We start from the raw sequence: 23,641 nt of genomic DNA, 5'->3' as shown, positions 1-23,641 counted from the left end.
CCTATAAGGGTGCTAAGAGGCGCCTTTTTGAATCTCCGTTTGCAGCCTACAACTCCTTCTTCTTGATCTTCCGCCTTGGTGCAGATGGACAGCAGTCTGATCTCGTCTTCCGACGGGCAACGGTCTTCCAACGGACATCAGTCTCCCGGCGGACAGGCAACGGTCTTCCGATGGACATCTGTCCCCGACGGACAACGTTCCCTTCGGGGCAAAGGGTTGCCTCCCACGGGGGTTCTTCCCTTGCGTGTCAGGGTTCCCCTGCGCGCCCTTCTGCTGTGTTTTCTCCTGCTCCTGCTCAGTGTTAGCGCACAGGTGCTCTCCTGCTCATCAGCGCTTCCTGATCGCTAGCGCTCTCCTTTCGCCAGCGCTCTCCTGTTCGTCAGCGCTCTCATGATGATCATCCCTGCTGTTCCTGTCGGTTCCTGTTACGCGCCCTGTGCGCCCACGTTCGCCCTCGCGATCTAGAACTTCGGTTCAGGTCTGGGTCAAGGACTCTTCTTCTATGCGCAGGCTTCCACGCGTTGCCTTCTGCTCGTCAGCGATCATCAGCTCGCCAGCGATCATCAGCTCGCCAGCGATCACCTGCTCGCCAGCGTTCACCTGCTCGCCAGCGCGCACAGGCAAATTTAGTATCGCCTATTCAACAGCGTTCTACACGTCAGCGATCACCTGTCTCTCGGCGATCTCCGGATCGCCCGCGTGTGTTACAGCCGGCGCGCCAACGTTCTCCAACGCTTCTGAAGGAACATGGTTCGCCAGCTACTAGCTCACCATCGCCCACCCGCGCATGCTGCTCGCCATCGTGCGATCGCCCACCTGCGCATGCTGCTCGCCATCGCGCGATCGCCCACCTGCGCATGCTGCTCGCCATCGCGCGATCGCCCACCTGCGCATGCTGCCTGCCATCGCGCGATCGCCCACCTGCGCATGCTGCTCGCCATCGCGCGATCGCTCACCTGCGCATGCTGCTCGCCATCGCGTCGACATGCCACAACGCGCCATCGCCAACCTGCGCGTTTGCGCACACCAGCTCACCACCGATCGCCTGTTGATCCATATCGCCAGCGGTCTTCCTCGCACACGCGGCAGCGCGTTTCCTCGCCATCGCGCTAACGCTTGCGTTCGCCGCCTCGGACTCGCGCTCATTCACCTGCCCACTCTCGCGACCGTTCGCCTGCGTGCCCGCGCGACCGCTCGCCTGCGCGCCCGCGCGATCATTCGCCTGCGCGCGAACACGCCCACGTGCCTGCACGTCTACGCTCATGCGCGTCCGCGCACATGCTCTCCAATGTTCGCCCGCGCGCGAACCAACGGTATTCCATCGCGCGGACGGACGGTGTTCCGTCGTGCGGACGGACGGTGTTCCGTCGCGCGAACCAACGGTGTTCCGTCGCGCGAACCGACGGTGTTTCTTCGCACGAGCGTCAGCTTAATTCTTGCAGTATCCATTGCTCGTTTATGGGTTATCGCTCGCCGACCAGCAGCTCTCGCCCTTCCTACCACGCTCGCCCTTCCTACCACGCTCGCCCTCCTTCTGCGCTCCTTCGCTCACCTTCGTTTGCGTTCCTGCGTGACCGCGCATGGGCGCTTCCATGTTCGCCCACGCGCAAATCTTTGAATTACCATCGCGCGAGCTCCAGGGCGATTGCGACCACGATTCCCATTGGGGTTTTCGCAGCATGGCCAGCCTGGCGAGTTCTTCTGGAGCGTATTTCCAGAACACGCCTCACCCCGTAAACGCAGAGCATGGCACTTGCAAGAATAGGAAGAAACTTCAGGGAGGTCTGAGCAACACTCCTCTTTCCAGAACCTGGGTTAGCCCTTCCCCGTCATTCCCTGGAAGGATTTTTGGCGGGGGGCTTTCCGTTCGAGATTTCTCCATCGGCCAAGGGGTGACTGCTTACCCCTTCCTCTGGGGGCTTACCAGGTCCTTTCCCTCCTCGGTTACGGCCCGAGGTTTGGTTCAAGGAAGCTACAGGAAGATCATGGGTACTTTCCTCCTCTCGGGCTCAGGCACCTTGGCCTTTCGTCGTTAAGTATCTAACTTGCGGACAAGCTCGATGTTGTACCATCTGGACGCGCTGACTGAGGGCTTCCTTCGGGTGTTTCATCTGTGGAGGTCGACAACCTCAGACACCCTTCCATCCTTGAGAAGAGTTTGTTTGTGCCTAAGGACAGAGACTTAGACAGCGGCTGTGCGGAGGAAATCGACTTCCGTTTTCACTCCTCCAAGGCGCTTTCTTCCAGACTCTGCAGGGCTCCAGCGCCCTTTTCTTTCAACCACGTCGGCCTAAGTTATCGGCTACGACAACTGGGACAAGGTGTCCAATTGCAGTTTCCTCCTGTCAGGAACAGATGGCACGGGAGGCTCCCCCGGGGGGGCATAGTCCTAAAAGGAGCGGCAGAGTTCACGAACTCTAGGATTGCAGGTTTCTCGCTGGGAGGATGCTTAAGGTTACTCATCCGGATGACAGCTTCCCGATGCCCATTCCCGCGCAATCTCTTGTGATCAGCCAAGGATATCGCGCCTGCCGTCTCTGTCAGCGAATTCAGTGTCTCTGAACCTCTATGCCATAGCGTCGGCAAGAGTTGCCCGGTTGGGCAGAATGATCCATACCTTAGGCGAAGGTCCTCCATAGGATCATCGACGGCTTCACCCCCGGCCTCTTCAGTCGATCCTTTCTTGTAAGGAAGGATCTGAGAGGGGAGTTCCGTAGTCGACCTCTCAGCCCTGATCAAGTTTGTCGAACAAACTTCGGCCAGCGTAGAACAGCAGAATCGATCAGACTGGTAACGAGGCGACAGGACTCCTTAAACCCTGGATCGGAAGGACGGGTACTTTCAGTTTCCATTCCATCCATCTTCCAGGGAGCTCGTCGAATTCAGCCTAGACTGCAAGTATTCCTGCTTATGATGCAGTGTGGCTATCCCGCCGTGGCATAGCAGGTTTTTTTCCCCAGAGAACTCTCCCTGCTTTCCTCATGGCCGCTCAGGTGCAGGCTTCCGCCTCCTTTGCTTTTTGGAGGGCTGGTCAACTCCGGTAGGCTCGGGTTCGACCTTCTTCAGCGCCGGGACAAGCTTCCGGATGCTTACCATGAGTGTGGGATCATGGTATTTTGCTTGGAGCCTTCTCTTCTTCTGCCTCAACATCTGGAGTATCTGGCCATGATATTGAGTCAACGGCCTTACCACGTTGGAAACCCCGCTTCTCGTCCGTCCAGCGAGGTTAAGCAACGTCGGTTCTGGTCGGTACTTGGATGGGTGACCACCTGGGGATGCCAGATTCTGTTGCCACATCCTCCGAGCCTTCCTTTCAGTTGACTGTGGCAAGACTGAGGAGAGTCACAGTACCTGTTCTCAGTCAAGCAGAGCTTTCAGCCCTACCTTGGAACGTTTCCTAGTTCTCCTTTCCTCATTGACCCGTCTATAGTCCGAACAGTCGCCTCAGGATAAGTTACATGTGGGGCGGTCCAAGTTCCGGTGATTACAGGCAACGTTTAACCGGACTTCCTGGCCCCTATAGGACCAGCGGAACTATTAGACCTGCAATGGGCGTTGACCTATGGAACCTCTTGATGGTAGTGGATATTCTCGTCCTTTCCCCACATTCTTGATGCTGTTCTCGGACTCGTCAAAAGAAAGGGGGGGGGGGGGGGGATGTTCCGGTCCAGGCCTATGGTCAAGACCTGAAGGATACCTCTCCATCATTCAGGCAGGCTTTGGGGCCGAAGTCTGGCCCCTCTACAGATCCTACAGCTCCTGCTGAGTCACCCCGTGCACGTCGATTTCATGATTCTGGCGTGTTCTAACCAGCTGGGGACGCATTTTCACACCTTCACATCTTGCAGTAGAGATACCGGGATGATTGAGATACTCTCAATACCACCATCGGCTCTCTCATTCCAGGCAGAGGAATGTTCTCTCCGACTATCCGAGCAGAGCCTCGTAGAGAGAGAGTACCTGGGGGTCTTTGACCTTGAGTAACCAGCAAGTCCTGGTCTGGGGGACCTGATCGCGACAGCTTGGAACCTCAAGCTTCCGCTGTTCTTCCCCCCAGTCTCAGACCCCGAGACTCTGGCAAGATGCATTCCGGTGATGGTGGGACAACTTCGACGCCTGCGTCTTCCCTCCTTTTTGTCTGTGGACAATGGGTCTCAACAAGACCAGGTTGTCTGTCAACCTTTCAATGGGAGAGCTCCACTGGGACTATGCGCAGAACGGTTTCTGGACCCTCTGCTTTCCCTGACGGAACTCCCGGGAGAGCTTCTCCCATGGCGCAGACTACTCAAACAACCACACTGCGACATCTCTCCCGAACCGGGGCGTCGCTTCGGCTTCATGTCTGGAGACACTACGCCTCCTCCTCAAGAAGAGACACCCCGCTACAGTCGCGGTACGGAGGTCGCGTCATCTGCGATAGTCATCCGCAGGGGTCTTCCAGGCAAAGTGAAGAGTCTTCGGTGGTTGGTGCCGTGGGAGATATACCTCTTCCCTTGAGGCCTCTTCTCCAGCAATAACGGTCTTATTGCCTTTCGGCGGGAGGAAACTCCTTTCCGCTCTTGGCTATGAAGCCTGTCGCTCAGCCTTTCCCTGACCTTCAGGCTTAAAGGAATACTTTTTCCTGCCCGCTGGATCTTTCCTCGCTCATGCGAAGCTACGATCGTCCCTGCCCTAGTCGGAGGAAGACCTCCAACTTGGAGCATGGCTCGGACTTTTAGTCCTTTAAGAGATCTTCTCAAGACCCTTTACGACAGGCCTCGGATTGTATTCCGCCTTGGGTCTCCTGCTCACTCTGGCCACGGCCAGTGTGTAAGCAATCTTCTTGGTCTCGTACGACTCCGCCCTTTCTAAGGAAGAGGGGAAGGCAACATTCAGGTTGTTGGCTAGACTCAGAATCTGGGGGTCCAATTCCTTCAAGATTTCGAGTCTCCATTCTGTATCTGATGTCCCAAGACCTTCTCTTTCTTGCCAGTACAGTAAAGGAATCGAGAGGTTAGCTTTGGGAACAGCTGCAGTTTGTCCTCAGTTGCAGCCGATTTGGGAGCACAAGGAAGACACGGGGGAGAGTCACCAGTATACCTCTTCAGCCCGGACTCAAGGACATTCATCTCGACCTGTCTCCAGACCCTTCCCCGTCATGTCGCCCTGCAGCACGATGTTGGATACATCGCAACGTCCCTCGCCTTCGAGTAATACTACTCTGTGACGCAGGTGCTACAAGCTGGAGTCTGGAAGCGTCTAATGACCTTCGCAGCCCGCTTCCTGCAGGGCGTGACCCACAGGAGTCTCGATACGTTTTCTATCGCTCTGTGGTGGCTACACAACAGCTGGTCTAACCTCAGGCTCCTTTTTGGACAGGTAGCAGAAGGTTGAGGGCATTGTTATCAGGTTTTAGTCTGCATGAACGAAAGAAGTATGTCTGGCCCTTATTTCTTTCTTCATCATCCCCTCTACGGGGAAGCAGCATCCTGGTCTCTGCATAGCTTACCTCGAACCTCTGCAGGTAAACCATGCTTCCTTGTGTTCCGAGTATTGAGTCAATACTGTCGCGTCCCCCATACCCTGACGAGGTGGTATTGGGAACGTCCTAACCCAGAGTTCCTTCTGGAACTCCAGGTCAACTGCCTAGGACGGGTCACACTTCTTCCTTCACACACAAGCTTATGTAGGCCACACGGTTCCTTGCGGAGCAAGGAACTTGTGAGGTGCAGGGACTCCTTTTCTCGAGTGCGACTCACTCGGATTCTGAGTCCCTGGGTAAAGCTAAAGCCAGTATGGCTGGGGACTTTCCACCCTACCTAATGGGTAAGTCACCCAATGTAAATAGCGTGGTTTGTATTTCGGTTACGGAACAAATGACAAATTCGAAGATAATTTGTATTTTTCCTAACCATACAAACCTTAGATACAGTATTTACACATATTTGCCCGCCAGCCCTGTCCCCCAAGACAAGTCCTACCTCTAAGTGAAAGAGAGCATTCATCTGTGTGTGAGGGGGGGAGGGGTAGCTAGCTACCACTCCCCTACCCCCCCCCCCCCCGCTAACTAGCGCGGGGGTAATACACCCTCGTTAAATTCTAATGGCTCGCCCTTTCAGCTGCGCTAAAAGGTAAACCCAATGTAAATAGCTAAGGTTTGTATGGTTAGGAAAAATACAAATTATCTTCAAATTTGTCATGTTGATGGAGTGGTGAGAGAGGTGAATGCTCGAGTGCTTGGACGAGGATTAACACTGGTAGACGAGAATGACCATGAATGGGAGGTAAATCAGTTGTTGTTTGTGGATGATACTGTACTGGTTGCAGACACAGAAGAGAAGCTTGACCGACTAGTGACAGAATTTGGAAGGGTGTGTGAGAGAAGGAAGTTGAGAGTTAATGTGGGTAAGAGTAAGGTTATGAGATGTACGAGAAGGGAAGGTGGTGCAAAGTTGAATGTCATGTTGAATGGAGAGTTACTTGAGGAGGTGGATCAGTTTAAGTACTTGGGGCCTGTTGTTGCAGCAAATGGTGGAGTGGAAGCAGATGTACGTCAGAGAGTGAATGAAGGTTGCAAAGTGTTGGGGGCAGTTAAGGGAGTAGTAAAAAATAGAGGGTTGGGCATGAATGTAAAGAGAGTTCTATATGAGAAAGTGATTGTACCAACTGTGATGTATGGATCGGAGTTGTGGGGAATGAAAGTGACGGAGAGACAGAAATTGAATGTGTTTGAGATGAAGTGTCTAAGGAGTATGGCTGGTGTATCTTGAGTAGATAGGGTTAGGAACGAAGTGGTGAGGGTGAGAACGGGTGTAAGAAATGAGTTAGCAGCTAGAGTGGATATGAATGTGTTGAGGTGGTTTGGCCATGTTGAGAGAATGGAAAATGGCTGTCTGCTAAAGAAGGTGATGAATGCAAGAGTTGATGGGAGAAGTACAAGAGGAAGGCCAAGGTTTGGGTGGATGGATGGAGTGAAGAAAGCTCTGGGTGATAGGAGGATAGATGTGAGAGAGGCATGAGAGCGTGCTAGAAATAGGAATGAATGGCGAGCGATTGTGACGCAGTTCCGGTAGGCCCTGCTGCTTCCTCCGGGGCCTTAGATGACCGCGGAGGTAGCAGCAGTAGGGGATTCAGCATTATGAAGCTTCATCTGTGGTGGATAATGGGGGAGGGTGGGCTGTGGCACCCTAGCAGTACCAGCTGAACTCGGTTGAGTCCCTTGTCAGGCTGGGAGAAACGTAGAGAGTAGAGGTCCCCTTTTTGTTTTGTTTCATTTGTTGATGTCGGCTACCCCCCAAAATTGGGGGAAGTGCCTTGGTATATGGATGGATGGATAGCAATGAAAAGATGTAAAGATAGATATGTATATATTTTTTCTTTGTTCCGTAACTGAAATACAAACCACGCTATTTAATATGGGTTATTACTTTCGGCGTAGCTGAAATAACGAGCCATTAGAATTTTAACGAGGGTTTACTACCCCACCACTAGTTAGCGGGGGCTAGGGAGGGTAGCCTGCTACCCCCCCTACCCCCCCTTACACACACCTGTGCTGAGTTCACTTTGCTCTCGGCTCAGGTGGTAGTCGGACGTGTCCGCTCTCACCTTCACCTCTTTGACAGCCATATTAATGCTTTTGTCCTTTTTACTTACTTTTTCTTATACTTGTAATATCTATATAAACATTCTTTATGTTTATGTATATATTTGTGTATAGAAATGTAGTAAGTTTTCTTTTCAGTGTTTGTGCTGTGTGTGTATGTACGACAACGACACTTGCGTAAAGCAAGGCCACTACAGTTCCACTTCGTGGGGAACGACCTCTCCCTCTGGTCCATCGGTCTTCCCTTCGGCTTATTTCCGTTAACTCGGCTGCCGCATGGGAACCGTCATCGCCTGGACTCTCTTCATTCATCTATTATCTTCGCTTTGACTCTTTTCTTACAGGAAACTTGGATTCTCAGCGAAGGGAATGTGGCCTTTTTTTAGATTGACTACGGTCTCTCTCTACTCGAGGTCGTTCACCCCTTACTACAACTACGTACTATTATGATAGCTCCTTTCCCGTTGCGGGTTAGGTTTGTATTTCCGTTATTTGTCTCAATTATTTTTAGTGAAATCTAATTGTGTTTTAACTTTTCAGCTTCTCCGTGGGGAACACTTCCCTTCGGGGATCAGTGATTCTCACTTTTAGTGTACAGTGAACCCTCGTTTATCGCGGTAGATAGGTTCCAGACGCGGGCGCGATAGGTGAAAATCCGCGAAGTAGTGACATCATATTTACCTATTTATTTAACATGTATATTCGGACTTTTAAAACCTTCCCTTGTACGTAGTACTGTTAACAAACCACCCTTTAATGTACAGAACACTTAATGCATGTACTACAGCACCCTAAACTAAAACAGGCACAAATATTAAAGGCGATTTTATATCATGCGTTTCCTAAACACCTAAAAAGCACGATAAAAAATGGCAACCAATGTTTTGTTTACGTTCATCTCTTGATCATAATGAAGAAACAAACTCATTTAGTGTACAGTACACATATATGTATAGGTTAGTTTTTGCATCGATTATATTGATTATACAGTACTGTATGTTGATTTGTTTATTACCAATGTTTTAGTTTACGTATTTTTCTTAGGACTTCCAAATGAAATGTTTTTCTTTATGACGCCGCCTGAAACGACGGCGTGTACGCTCAGTAAACAACCACGCTCAGAACAAATAAGGCATTTAACGCGCATGATGATAGTGATAAATAATGATACAGTACATACAGTATTTACAGTAAAAGCATTTACAAAATATGTTACCTTACAAATATAAATTATACAGTATTGTACGTAGCAAAGCAGGAAAACAATTTACGAGAGAGAGAGAGAGAGAGAGAGGGAGAGAGAGAGAGAGAGAGATTGTTTTACGTACGTAAATGTAAATTTTAAACAAAAAAAATATGATAGGTTACAACATGTAGACTTTTAAAACCTTCCCTTTAACTTATGCATACAGTACGTACATTACTAAACTATAAAACAGGCAGTAAGAATATTAAAGTAAAAAATAAAGATTGTTACTGTACTCACCACGAAAGAAGTTGAAGAAAAACTTGAATGGTGATGGCGATGAATTTGCTGCACAGTAGAAATGATGATGATGAAGCTGATGATGTGTTCTACTGTGCAGTCAATGATAGTATTTTACGTCTCTTCAGACGGAGGTGTCTTTTCCTGGGACACCTCTTCAACTTCTTCAATTTCTTCCGAAGGCGTACTAGCAGGAGGAACTGGCTCTTTTTTGCGAGGCTGGAAAAACATTGTGATCGGAAGTTGCTGCCGCTGCTTCTTTTTTCGCTCTAAGAGCATCCTGTAGGGAGTCATGATGTCATCGACCTTGTTGGAGAATTGCATAGACCGAACCATATCCTCGTCCCACTCTTGTAACATTTCTTTCGCCTCCTTGATATGGTTGCAGAACTTAGCAAGCCGTTCTAATGTTAAGCCCGTTTCTTCGACATTTTCTTGGGTCTCTTCCTGGGTATCACTCTCTTCCTCACTTGCCGATTTCGTCAGGTCTTCGAGGTCTGCGTCAGTTAGGGGCTGGGAATGGCAGTCCAACAACTCGTCGACGTCTTCAGTCGTCATGTCGCCAAACCCGTCACCTCCAATTATGGCAGCCAACTGCACAGATTTCCGTATTGCAGAGTGTTGGATTTCCGACGGAGTAAATCCCTTGTCGTCGTAAACAATATCGGGCCACAACTTCTTCCAGCTCGCTTTCACGGTTGCAGGTTTCATCTCTTGAAGTGCCTTCTGAATATTCTGCAGGCACGTGGCTATGGTGTACTGCCGCCAGTACGCCTTCAAGTTGAAATCTTCATCCTCGTCATCTTGGGCAGCATCCACACACGCAACGAGGTCCGCCAAGGTATTCTTCGTGTAGAGGGCCTTGAACGCCCTGATAACCCCCTGGTCCATCGGTTGAATTAATGACGTGGTGTTGGGTGGCAGGAACTCAACCTGAATGCCCTCATGCGACAGGTCAGTTGCGTGTCCACCAGCGTTATCCATAAGGAGAAGGATCTTGAATGGCAAGCCCTTCTCTAAGAGATATTTACTGACTTGCGGGATAAAACACTGGTGGAACCAGTTGGAGGTCAGCATCTTCGTAATCCATGCTTTTTGATTATGCATCCAGTACACGGGAAGGAGATTCTTATTTTTATTTTTCAAAGCGCGAGGATTTTTCGACTTATAAATAAGCCCCGGCTTTAACAAAAATCCAGCAGCATTGCCACACATCACGAGGGTAACGCGATCCTTGAATGCCTTAAAGCCAGAGGCTTTGGCTTCCTCTTTGAACAGGAAAGTTCGCGACGGCATTCTCTTCCAAAACAAGCCAGTCTCATCCATATTAAAGACTTGTTCCGGCTTGTATCCACCTTCGGCGATAATATTCTTGAACGTCTGGTTCACGTAAGTTTCAGCAGCGGCAGTGTCAGCGGAAGCAGACTCCCCATGCAGGGAAACGCTTTTCAGGGCGAAGCGTTTCTGAAACTTCGCGAACCATCCTTTGCTTGCGGAAAAACGTTTCTGAGGCTGGGAATCAGTGGATGTCCCTGGTTGAGGATCATCTGCATCATCATCATCTTCAGCATGGTTGCCGTCGTCGTCTTTAGGTTCCTTTGCAGCAAAATTCTCATAAACTCAAAGCCTTTGTTTGGATGGTGTTCGTATCCAACGCTATGTTCTTCTTCCGGCAGTCGGCAATCCACACAGCTAAAGCACCTTCCATGCGTACGATCGTTTTATTACGCGTTGTAACGACTCGCTTCGCTGATCTGCTAAAGGTGATTGCAGCCGTCTTTCTAATGTTCGCCTCGTCCTTTTTGATATAGCGAACGGTGGATTCGTTGATGCCAAAATGGCGGCCGGCGGCCGCGTAACTTCTACCATCTTTTAACATGTCGAGAAGCGTAACCTTCTCAGCTATCGTCATCATCCTTCAGTGGCGTTTAGGCTCACTACCAGCCTTAAGAGAAGCAGAACGCTTGGGAGCCATTACAGTAGGATTTACGTACAGTACTGTAACAAAAAGTTCAACTTAAAAAGGTCGCACACAGCACAGATTAAACTTCACAAACTTAAGAACGTCTACTCACCGATACGCGGTAACAGAGAGTGAACGATCCAGCCCCGCGAGAACTTTGATGCTGCGGGTAGAAGATGCGGGCAAAACACCAATCACAGGCTAGATAACAAAACTTGAGTTCTGATTCGTCATCTATCAGCGCTTGAACCAATCACAACCCGTCTTACAGTACTATGATGCGTTGGTTACCTACTCATAGAAGATGCCCCGCGCATACTGAACGTACGTAGATTAAGTACAATACCGTAATAATAATAAATAATGATAATAATACTGTACAGTAATAATAATAATAATAATGATAATAATAATAACAATAATAATTTTATTAACAACAACAACAATAATAATAATAATAACAATAATAATAATACACACTTTACGTACGCTATTTTACGCCTCTCTCTCTCTCTCTCTCTCTCTCTCTCTCTCTCTCTCTCTCTCTCTCTCTCTCTCTCGTACGCTTATTCGAAATGTGATTTTTGCAACAAAGAATATTATTGGATGCAGTACTGTACTACGTACGTATACATACAAAAGATTCATGGAAAAGAAGCACATCCATTACAGTACACACCATTCTAATATGGTATGACTGCATCTGATTTGCGTTTCATGTTCGATTTAATTTTACTACGTACTGAATTATCGTATGATCACATTCTCTTTTCGTGTTTTATTTCTTTCTGTGCTGAATTATATATCATATGTAATGCAATGAACAATCAGTAAGAGCAGATATTACTAATTACAGTATTAATGGAATTACAGGTAACAAAATATCGTATTTGGGGGTCTTCAGATTTCGCGGTATTTTCGAATTTTCCGGAAAATCCGCGATATGTATATATATATGGGTTATGGAAAAACCCCGCGAAGTGGTGAATCCGCGATTGTCGAACCGCTAAGTAGCGAGGGTTCACTGTACAGTATATTCTTAGATGATTTAGATAATTATAATTCTGTTTTTATTACAGCTTCTCCGCCCCCTTCTCCCGTGGATGTCATCTGGGGAAGGAGGGTGCATACTTAATTCTTTTTTATGTGACTGTATTCCCTCGGGGTTTCTCTTCGGAGTTCCTCCCTGGGGAACTTCTGTTAAAATAATTATTTAATTTTATTTTCCCAGTTAATTATGCAGTTCTTCTTCATTCAACTTAAGAGTGCCAACGAAGCAGAGTCTGCTGTTTCTGCCGAACTGTCCTGTTCAAGACGGGAATCTGCTGTCACTGCCGGGACGTCTTCATGGGCGTTATCCCTTCTCTTAGAAGTACTCCCGTGACAACGTGCCAGCACTTCAGATCATCTTAGAATGCTAAAGGAGGTTTGCCTCCAGGGGTTGGACAACTTCCCTTCCGAGGGAGGTTTCCTCCCCAGGTGTGAGGTTTTCTCCCTTCAGAGGGAGAACTTCTCATACCTTAATAGATTCATCGCCTTCGACTACTGTTGCTGTCCCTTGGCCAGACTTTTCTCCCCCCTTGCTGAGTTTCTCTTCCTTCAGGGGTGGAGCACAGTCTTGGCTAGTCTCTTCTACGAAGTGTTCACCTCTCTCGTTCGCGAGAGAGGCCACTCATAGAGACTCCTCTGCGGAGGATCGTTCATGATAGGTCAGCTTGCTGATCCAACGGTTCTACGGGCCGTCACCACAAGTGTGCTCGCCGACAATCTGAGCAGAGCATCTCAGATAGTGAGTATCGAGTGGTCTTTGTCTCATCTAGTAGCCAACAAATTCCTGACTTTGTGGGGTTCCCCGACTGTGAATCTGTTCGCGACAGCGCTGATCTTCAAGATTCCACCGTACTTCCCCCCAGTCCCGGATCCCAAGGCACTCTGGCAAGATGCCTCCCAACAACGGGGGACAACATCAACGTGTACGCCTATCCCCCGTTCTGTCTCATGAGGAGGGTGTCCAACAAGACCAGAATATCGGTCAATTTTTCAATGACCCTCATAGCTCCGCTATGGCATCACACGGAATGGTTTCCGGACCTTCTGCAATTCCTAACAGAACTTCCGAGAGAACTCCTTCCACGACACGATCTACTCAGACAACCACATGCCAGAATCTTCCACAAAGCCGTAGCTTCGCTACGACTTCGCGCCTGGTGACTATCCAGCATCTCGCTGAGAGAGGATTTTTCGCAACAAGTTGCGATTAGGATGTCTAAACATCTGCGAAAATCATCCGCATCTGTCTACCAGGGAAAGTGGAAAGTCTTCGGTGGTTGGTATCTTGGAAGGGGTATCGCTCGGCCTTTTAAGTCTAGCCTTATGCTCAAAGGAATGACCTTTTCTTCCTCGCCGGAACTTTCCCTACTCATACAAGGTTATGAACTTACCTGCCCTCAGTGGATGTGAGACCTCCTCCATGGAACGTGGTTCGGGTTCTCAGGTCTCTTAAGAGACCTCACTATGAACCATTATGCCAAGCTTCAGTTCGCCACTTAACTTGGGAGACGGTGTTCTTACTAGCTTTGGCTTCGGCCAAGCGAGTCGGTGGACTTCATGGTCTCATATGACATCGCCCATGCAAGGGTATGGAGGGAAGGTAACGTTTAAACTCGTCCCTGGGTTTGGTGCTAAGACTCAAATCAGGGGAGGCCGGGCGCTTGGTTCGACTCCTTCCGGATTCGAGTTTCCATTCTGTAACAGATGTCCCAGACCTTCTCCTACTGTGCCCAGTAAGGAGTCTGAGATTATATCTCAGAAGAACGGCTACAGTCCGTCCCCAGGTGCAAGCATTGTTAGCACTGGGAGGATTAAGAGGAGGGTCACCAAGAACACCATCTCGGCATGGATTCGTAGGGTGATCCATCTGTCCCTGAATCCAGATCCTCCTCCGTCATGTCACCCTAGAGCACATGATGTCGGGCGTAGCTACGTCCCTGGCCTTCAAGAGAAATTTCTCAGTGACGCAGGTCCTTCAAGCTGGGGTGTAGAAGCATCAGACGACCTTCACAGCCCACTACCTGCACGACGTGACCCACAGGAGGTTCGATACGTTTTCTATCGGCCCGGTGGTGGCTGCACAACAGCTGGTTTAAAACCTCAGGCTCCCTAGTGGACAAGTAGCAGAAGGTTGAGGGCATTGTTACCTGGTCTTAGTCTGCATGAATGAAAAGATTTGTCTGGCCCTTACTCTTTTCTTCATCCTGCCCTCTCTTGGGGAAAGCAGCATCCTGGGTTCTCTGCACAGCTGACCTCAAACCACTGCAGGTAAACCATGTTTCCTTGTGTTCCGAGTATTAAGATAATACTGTCACGTCCCCATACCCTGACGAGGTGGTATTGGGAGAGTCCTAGCCTAAAGTTTCCTTTTAAGGGACTACATGTCAACTTCCTAGGACGAGTCACACTTCAGACCTTCACACACAGCTTATGTAGGCCGCAGCCGTTGCGCAGCAAGGTTCTAGCGAGGTGTAGGGACTCCTTATTGTTGAGTGCTGACACACTCAGATACTGAGTCCCTGGGCAAAGCCAAAAGCCAGTACTGGCTGGGACTTATCATCCTTCCTAAGGGGTGAGTCACCCATATTAAATAGCGTGGTTTGTATTTCAGTTACGGAACAAATGACAAATTCGTAGGTAATTTGTATTTTTCCTAACTATACAAACCTTAGCTATTTAATCAAACTTGCCCGCCAGCCCTATCCCCCGTGAAGTCCTACCTCTAAGCAAAGTGAACTCAGCACAGGTGTATGTGAAGGGGGGGGGGGAGCAGGCTACCCTCCCTACCCCCCGCTAACTAGCGGTGGGGTAGTAAACCCTCGTTAAAATTCTAATGGCTCGTCATTTCAGCTACGCTGAAGGTAATAACCCATATTAAATAGCTAAGGTTTGTTTAGTTAGGAAAAATACAAATTACCTACGAATTTGTCATATTCATTTATTTATTTGTGATAGTTACAGGATGACAGTGCAATTGGCATTTTGTTAGAGGTGCTAAACTGGTTTAACACTATACAGTACTGTATTGTATATTCAAATATGATGGAGCATAATGGGATTAGTTTAGCTCCAATAAGGATATGAATGTCAGAATATCAGCTTAGGAATCACTAAAGTTACAATGTCAAAAGAGATTTGTAACTTTTGTAGATATTATACATTAGTATTTATGTTTATGGAGGTCCAGTTGCCAATTAAACCATATGCCCAACAATTTCCATCAAGAAGTAAATAAGAGGATTGTTTGGTTGTTAGAGAGAGGGAGAGACGACCCCCCCCCCCTTATGGGTCATCCTGTTCATTATTATTATTATTACCAGCCATGGAATAATTTCTAATTAATGTCTTATTTTGTAGGATCAGACTGGGCATCTCTAATTCCTTTTGGAATAGCTTGTGCTGCTGCTGGATATGGAATCAAGACCCTAGTTGATAAAAAAGTAAGTATATCTGCCAATATTTATCTGTTTAGGAAATTCATGTGTCATATGTTTTAAGCTGTAAATCACATTTATTCTACAGTATTTTGTTTAATGTTTAAGAAAAAGGTAAGAAAGTACTTTACAGCATATAGTTGGGGCATAATACTTTTAAATCTTATTTGTTCCTACACGAATACAAACCATTGACCTTTAAAAGGAGTATGGTTTCAGCTAAGCTGGAACTCTGCTGTTAAAATTTATTTGTTCCGTCGCCAAATACTATGGAGATATATTTTGCTGACAGATGAAACTAGCCGTGAAGTTTTTAGCGAGGTGTAACTACTCACCTCCTAGTTAGTGGGTAGTAGGACCAACCACCCCACTCACACACGCGGTAGCCAAAACAAGCCATGTTTTATTTCGGCTCGGAAGAGAGTAGACGTTGTCTTTCTTCTCCGCTTTACTAGGTTTAAAACCTGTGAAAAACAACTGGCCTTGAAATTAAAATTCCTTTCTCATATGTAAGAGTGATTGCATTCCTATTTAAAAATGCAGGTTTGTCTAGGAAGGGAAGGGTGCTGTAGTGTCACCTTCATGATTGTGTTGGGACTGTTCTTCATGCTTTTTGTATGGCGTGCAGGGGTCCCACTTGTACGCAAGAGTCTCCCTGTAATGTGAATAGCGAGTGGTTTCCCTCCCAATGGCAGTGATTTAGCAGGCGGCAGAAGAAGGAAAAGAGGGTTTCTTTGCCTTCAAGGTCACCCTCGAATTCAAAGAAACCTTGTCTACTTTCTCCGATGATTCGGTTCTGTCACTCCTACTCTGCCCGGTCGGTCTCTTCGGATATCGCTCGGAGACAAGTGGAGGCGCCTTGACCCTCGGATAACCTTGTGGGTCTAAAGTCTCTGTTGCTTCCCCTAGAGAAGAAGGATAAACTCCGTTTGCGGGGGAGTCTCTTTCCGCTGAACCAGTGCTTCAGGTGTGGACGTCCTTGGGGCTCCCGTTTTCCCCTTGTAGGGAACGTCTTCTTGAAGTCTTCAGCAAGGGACACGGCATAGCTGCCTCACCCAATGGTACTCACGAACCTTCTTAACACTCCGGCAGTTTGGTACCAAAGTTACTACAAATTTTTTTTGCTCAAGGAGCTTATTACTGTACTCTAGTTGTTCACTGGCTACCTTCCTCATGGTAAGGGTAAAAGCGACTCTAGCTAGTGTAAGCAGCTCTTCTAGGAGAAGGACATTCCAAAATTAAACCATTGTTCTCTAGTCTTGGGTAGTGCCATAGCCTCTGTACCATGGTCTTCCACTGTGTTGGGTTAGAGTTCTCTTGCTTGAGGTACACACGAGCACACTTCTATCTTATTTTTTTTTCCTCTTGTTTTTTGAAATGGTGTTGGGCAGGCTTAATAGAAGGGCCATGGATGCCTGGTGGGTTATCAAGAGGTTGTCTTTTCCTTATGTTTTTTTTTTTTTTTTTCAAAACCATCCTTACTGTCCTCCCTTCAGTTGAAGTGGCTATCCTGGAGGGTATTAGCCTTGCATGGTGTATCAGCTCTGCCATGTTGACCAGTTTTTCCGACTTTTTTTGGTTTCTAATATGAGGCATTCATCTGAGCTCTTTATAACTGGTTTGTTCTGTAACTGGAATACAAACCTACACTATTTATTTAGGGGTATTACATTTTGCGAAGTTGAAAAGATGAGCCATTAAAATTTAGCGAGGGTCAACTACCCATACTGCTAGTTAGTGTGGGTAGGGGGAGGTAACTGGCTAACGCTCCTACTCACACACCGGTGATTTAGTCCACTTTACTTTTGGCTCGGACGGAGACGGGTTGTAACCGCTCTTCCTCCTCGCCTATTTTGGACTGCCATTAATTTTTGTCTTTTAACTTACTTTTTCTTATACTGTATATATATTTATGAAAATTTTCTTAATGTTTATGTATGTATATATATATATATATATATATATATATATATATATATATATATACAGTGATCCCTCGCTACTTTGCGGTTCGACCATCGCGGATTCACCACTTTGCGGATTTTTTTCATAACGCATGTATATACATATATCGCGGATTTTCCGGAAATTTTGAAAATACCGCGATGTGACCGATGGTGCAAGATTGGAGAAAGTAAGGAAAATTGAATCATGATTGATTTTCAATATAAATGAAACTCTGAGGAGCAACAAAGATATCATTTGTTAGAGAGATAGAGAGAGGTAAGGAATGGGAGGTAGTGAAAAGTAGCCCATAGAGAGAGAGAGAGAGAGAGAGAGAGAGAGAGAGAGAGAGAGAGAGAGAGAGAGAGAGAGAGAGAGAGAGAGAGAGAGAGAGAGAGAGAGAGAATATATCAGCTGTTGTAATCGAATGCCGTGTTTTTGTTTCGTGAGAATTTCATCGCCACGACTAATAACAACATACTGTACTGAACTTTACAGTATTATACAGACTACTGTAATATGATAAAGTAAAATATTTGTAATAACCTATTTTATATGAAATGGGGCTATTTTTTTGTTTAAAATTTACATTTACGTACGTAAAACAATCTCTCTCTCTCTCTCTCTCTCTCTCTCTCTCTCTCTCTCTCTCTCTCTCTCGTAAATTGTTTTCCTGCTTTGCTACGTATGTATGATTTTATATACTGTAGATACGGTAGATAATATTTGTAATAACATATTTTCTAAAAGCTTTTACTGTAATATCATTATTTATCACTTTCATCATGCGCGTTAAATGCCTTCGATTGTTTATTACGATCGAAGATGAAGCGTACTTTATGACGCCGCCCATAAAGAAAAACATTTCATTTGGAAGTCCTAAGAAAAATTAAGTAAAACATTGGTAATAACAAAATCAACATACAGGTACTGTATAATCAATATAATCGATGCAAAAACTAACCTATACACAGATGTGTACACTAAATGCGTTTGTTTCTTCATTATGATCAGAGATAAACGTAAACAAAACATTGGTTGCCATTTTTTCAATATTAAACTTACCCGATAATCATGTAGCTGTCAACTCTGTTGCCCGACAGAATTCTATGGAGGGATACGCCAGCTATCACAATACTAGAAGGGGGTGTTCTTACCAGCGCCACCTGTGGCCAGGTACTCAAGTACTTCTTGTTGACACCTCCTCAATTATTCCTCTGTCGTGCTTCTGACAAGACGTTCTGGGATACGCTTATGTTCTTGGAGTATTTTCACGACTTTGGTGAAGTATTTCTCTTTGATTTCGGCTGTCGCTTTACTGGAAACTTCTATTTTAGCTTAGTTAGCTTTTGGAATTAATTTGATTAATTTTGGTGACGAAGAGAGTATGAACTCTCGTTCACCTTTCAATGGCCGACCCTTCCCTTAGACGGAAGTGTTGGTGTCTAAGAGAGTATAGACTCTCTTTCTTAATTTTGCTTAACAAAAGTTATAGATTTATTTTATATCTCTCCGCCTCTTATAGGCCTCTTCGATTAACTTCCTTTTATTATAAACTTATTAAAATTAATTTTTATATTTGTTTATATTCGACCTTCCTAATAGTAGGCGGTCTTTTCTTGGTACCGAAGTTAATTATCGTGAGCCCGTCATTTCGGTTTTACCTGTTAACATATTATGCTTTTTTAAGGTCTTTGAAAGAATTTCTTTGATAGTCTCGTACTTTTTCAAAGTTGAACTAACGTTTTGTTTGTCTCGGCAGTTGTTGACGTTCAGAACGTTTCAACTTGCACTCTATCGTTACGATAGAGAAAGAATGTTCACGGTTTCACATTGCAGTAAGAGTAACCGTGTCTAGCGTTTTGTTCATTCTTTCTTAACTTAATGGTTTTGATCCTAATAAGGAACTTTTCTTTTTGGGAAATATTTCAGTTTTTTCCTTTAACAATAATATGTTTTAACGATATATATGATTGGGCTCTTCTCTCAGGTTCTAAGTCAAGAGAGAGAGAGAGAGAGAGATAGAGACGGAGGGAGAAAGAGGATAAACGTTTCCCTCAAGCCTGCCAGGCGTACGAGTAACGTCGTTATCGTTTTGCTCTTATCCCTAGTCTCTTTAGGGGAAGAAACTAAACGTTTCTAGAGTGATCTAGTGTTTAGTCTCTTTCCAGCCACTGAATTTTCTTTCATTAGATTTTTCTGTTACATTGTAATTCTGTTTTCGCAATTACTAACTTTTGAGAAGGATAGAATTGCGTGTTTCAGGTACAAACCACTTAAAGTTTCGAGTTCAGTGAAATAAGTGCAAACAGAAATCAAAGTGATAAGTGATTAGTGCAAAGTATGTCAGTGTTATGCGTGAGGGTACTTTTGTGCGCGCCAGTCGTCCTCCCAGTCCGGGACCTCTTGCAAGCTCCCAAGCCCAGGGGAGAAGCAATGTCGAAGGGCATAAGGGTTCGGCAGGCCTTGATCGGCGCACAGAAGTATCCTCGGTGGTTGTGGGCGTGTCTTACCGAGACCGTCACTCCCACCCGCAGACGATTGAGCCCTTATTTTGCTCGTCTGCAGAAGAGATTTAGAGGAGAAAATAAAGGCAGAGTTACGCTGGTCTCAGGTCTCAAGACCTCTTAAACGTAAAGTCCAGACCTATGCCAGACGTACGAAGTAAAGTTCAACAACCCGGATGCAGTCATTGGGTTAGCTCTGACTCTCCTCAGTCATCAGTTTGTCGGGCTGAGAGTGCGCCTACACTCCCCCCCCCTATGCTCGCTCCGCCTGATCGCAGTACCACCTGCCAGGCGTACGATGTTGTGGACTCTACTACAGTCCATGCAAGCACAGCTTTCGGACCTGATGCGTGAGTGTCGTGCTGAGAGTGTTGCTCCTCCTCCTCCTCCTGCACCGGTGGTGCACCAACCGCCTGCACCCGTTCAGCCTGTGCTGCACCCGCCTGCACCGGTGGTGCACCAACCGGCTGCACCCGTTCAGCCTGTGCTGCACCCGCCTGCACTCGCTGCACCCAGTCGCAACACCATCTGCCAGGCGTACGATGTTGTGGACTCTACTACAGTCCATGCAAGCACAGCTTTCGGACCTGTTGCGTGAGTGTCGGGCTGAGAGTGTTGCACCTCCACCTGCACCCTTTCAGCCTGTGCTCAACCCACCTGCACTCGCTGCACCCAGTCACAGCACCATCTGCCAGGCGTACGATGTTGTGGACTCTACTACAGTCCATGCAAGCACAGCTTTCGGACCTGTTGTGTGAGTGTCGGGCTGAGAGTGTTGCACCTCCCCTGCACCCGTTCAGCCTGTGCTCAACCCGCCTGCACTCGCTGCACCCAGTCGCAGCACCATCTGCCAGGCGTACGATGTTGAACCTCTTTCTGTGTTCGCTGTTCCTAGTGTTGTTCAGCCTCAGCCTTCTTTAAGGCAACCTTCGGTTTGGGATCAGGAGGATTACCCCACTCTTCCTCCTCCTCCCCTGGCTGCTCCACCGGTGGTGCAACTCTCGGTGGAGGTACAACCTCTTCCACCTGTGAGTCAGTCTCCTCAGCTGCTGCACCGAGCTCAACCCGTGCACCCTGATCCTGCGCCTCAGACACCTCTGCTTGCGGGAACTTTACCTTGTTCTGCGCAACCTCGGTCTCTTCACGCTCCACTCATACCACAGGAACAGGAACTTTCTGCACCTTCCACTGTTGTTGTTCCAGCTCGTTCTGACTCTGCTGTTCAGCATACCTTACCTCCATTTTCAAACCATGGCAAAAATATGAATCATGAGTTATGAATGTAAGGTAAACATTATGTTGATTTTTTAAACCCCATGCAAGCATGCATAAAGCACTCTAGCACTGGTCATGGAATTTCTGAGGAATGTTAAACGCCATGCACACGCTCTGCTTTCCTTACAGCAGGCTCTGCTTACAGCAGGCTCTACTTACAGCAGGCTCTGCTTACTACATGCTCAGCATTCAGCATGCTCTGCATACAACACATGCTCTACATACAGCATGCTCTGCATACAGCATACTCTGCATTCATCATGCTCTGCATACCTTACCGCATGCTTCTCAACATATCTTGGGTTGTTGCCAACTCACTAGACTGTCAAGCAGTTTCATAACGTTGCCTTCTAGTCTGCTGCTTTTGCACCAGTGAACCCTCACTCAGAGAACTTAGCTTTTCTAGGATAAGGTCCCTGTAGATGAGAAAGTTCTTTTCTCCCTCCTTCTGATATTCCCTTGAGGACTCTGTCATTTGGAGGGAGCCTTTAGCTGCATAACCTCTTATGGACTTTTATTTAAGCATAACATGCTTACAGGGAAGGTAATGGTTCCACTTCAGCCGCTAATCCCGTCTGTTACCACACCTGCTCCCATAGACCTTGAGCTGTGTTGCATGACATGCAGTCCAAGCTTAGTCCTTGTTAGAGAATTTTTTGTTTACGGAGTCAATGTGTCACGGGGAAGACGTTCAACAACCAACAGAAGGGACTTGTTGTGACGCAGTGCGGCAACCTCAGCAACCCGTTAAGGAGTTGTCTGTACGACCCAGACAGTCTAGACAGATTCGGGTTGTCACTGTACTTCCTCGCTTGCCCATGATTGTCAGTTTACAGACTGTGCAGCAGTATCATGATCTTGTGTCCGGCTCCGTCAGACGACTGGCTTTTAAGAGCTCCCACAAGTCGTCGCTGTCTGGAGATTTTCAAATGGACTATGGATCTGACCAAGGAACTGGGCCTCCTGGTCAATTTTGAGGAGTCTCAGCTCGTTCCATCCCAGACCAACGCTGGCCCTGTTCATCGAGTTAGGGAGACTCCACCTCCGCCCCCTTCAGTATCATCTAGCTGCTCACTGGATAAAGGACATGACGCTAGAGACGGGCTCAGTTCCTGTTTCCGAAGAGATGAGGTCTACTCTAACGTGGTGGAAGAACAGCATTCTTCTCAAGGAAGGTCTACCTTTGGCTGTTCAGACCCCCGACCACCGTCTCTTCTCGGACGCATCGGACACGGGCTGGGGTGCGACACTGGACGGACAGGAATGCTCGGGAACATGGAATCAGGAGCAAAGGACACTTCACATCTATTGCAAGGAGTTGTTGGCAGTTCATCTGGCCTTGATAAACTTCAAGTCCCTCCAGCTTAACAAGGTGGTGGAGGTGAACTCCGACTACACCACAGCCTTGGCTTACATCTCCAAGCAGAGAGGGACTCATTCGAGGAAGTTGTTCAAGATCGCAAGGGACCTCCTCATTTGGTCAAAGATCGAAAGCTCACGCTGGTAACGAGGCTCATTCAGGGCGATATGAATGTCATGGCAGATCGCCTCAGCCGTAAGGGTCAGGTCTTCCCCACAGAGTGGACCCTTCACAAGAATGTTTGCAGCAGACTTTGAGCCCTGTGGGGTCTGCCAACCATAGTTCTATTCGCTACCTCGATGACCAAGAAGCTCCTCTTGTATTGTTCTCCGATTCCAGACCCAGCAGCAGTTCGCGTGGATGCCTTTCTGCTGGATTGGTCCCATCTCAACCTGTATGCATTCCCGCCGTTCAAGATTGTCAACAGGGTACTTCAGAAGTTCGCCTCTCACAAAGGGACACGGTTGACGTTGGTTGCTCCCCTCTGACCCGCGAGAGAAGGGTTCACCGAGGTACTGCAATGGCTGGTCGACGTTCCCAGGACTCTTCCTCCTAGAGTGGACCTTCTGCGTCAACCTCACGTAAAGAAGGTACACCCAAACCTCCACGCTCTTCGTCTGACTGCCTTCAGACTATCGAAAGTCTCTCAAGAACTAGAGGCTTTTCGAAGGAGGCAGCCAGAACGATTGCCAGAGCAAGGACGACATCCACTCTCAGAGTCTATCAGTCTTAATGGGAAGTCTTCCGAAGCTGGTGCAAGGCCAATGCAGTTTTCCTCAACCAGTACCACTGTAACCCAGATTGCTGACTTCCTGTTACATCTAAGGAACGTAAAATCCCTATCAGCTCCTACGATCAAGGGTTACAGAAGTATGTTGGCAGCGGTTTTCCGCCACAGAGGCTTGGATCTTTCCTCCAACAAAGATCTACAGGACCTCCTTAGGTCTTTTGAGACCTCAAAGGAACGTCGGTTGTCCACTCCAGGCTGGAATCTAGACGTGGTCCTAAGGTTCCTAATGTCATCAGGATTTGAACCGTTC

The 23,641-nt window shown here is 47.4% G+C and overlaps 1 protein-coding gene and 1 pseudogene across 1 annotated transcript in view; both read left to right on the top strand.

The window, feature by feature from the left end:
• Positions 1–23,641, top strand: part of Cisd2 (CDGSH iron sulfur domain 2) — a 96,351-nt gene that overhangs the window by 33,061 nt on the left and 39,649 nt on the right. The window contains exon 2 of the mRNA XM_068349576.1: positions 15,439–15,521. Coding sequence (XP_068205677.1) covers positions 15,439–15,521 — 83 coding nt within the window. The remainder of the gene's footprint in view (positions 1–15,438; positions 15,522–23,641) is intronic.
• Positions 3,176–3,294, top strand: LOC137620368 (5S ribosomal RNA; annotated as a pseudogene).

This window comes from Palaemon carinicauda, chromosome 26, assembly GCF_036898095.1.
Source record: "Palaemon carinicauda isolate YSFRI2023 chromosome 26, ASM3689809v2, whole genome shotgun sequence".
Lineage (NCBI taxonomy): Eukaryota > Metazoa > Arthropoda > Malacostraca > Decapoda > Palaemonidae > Palaemon > Palaemon carinicauda.
This window is presented reverse-complemented; position numbering and strand designations above follow the sequence as displayed.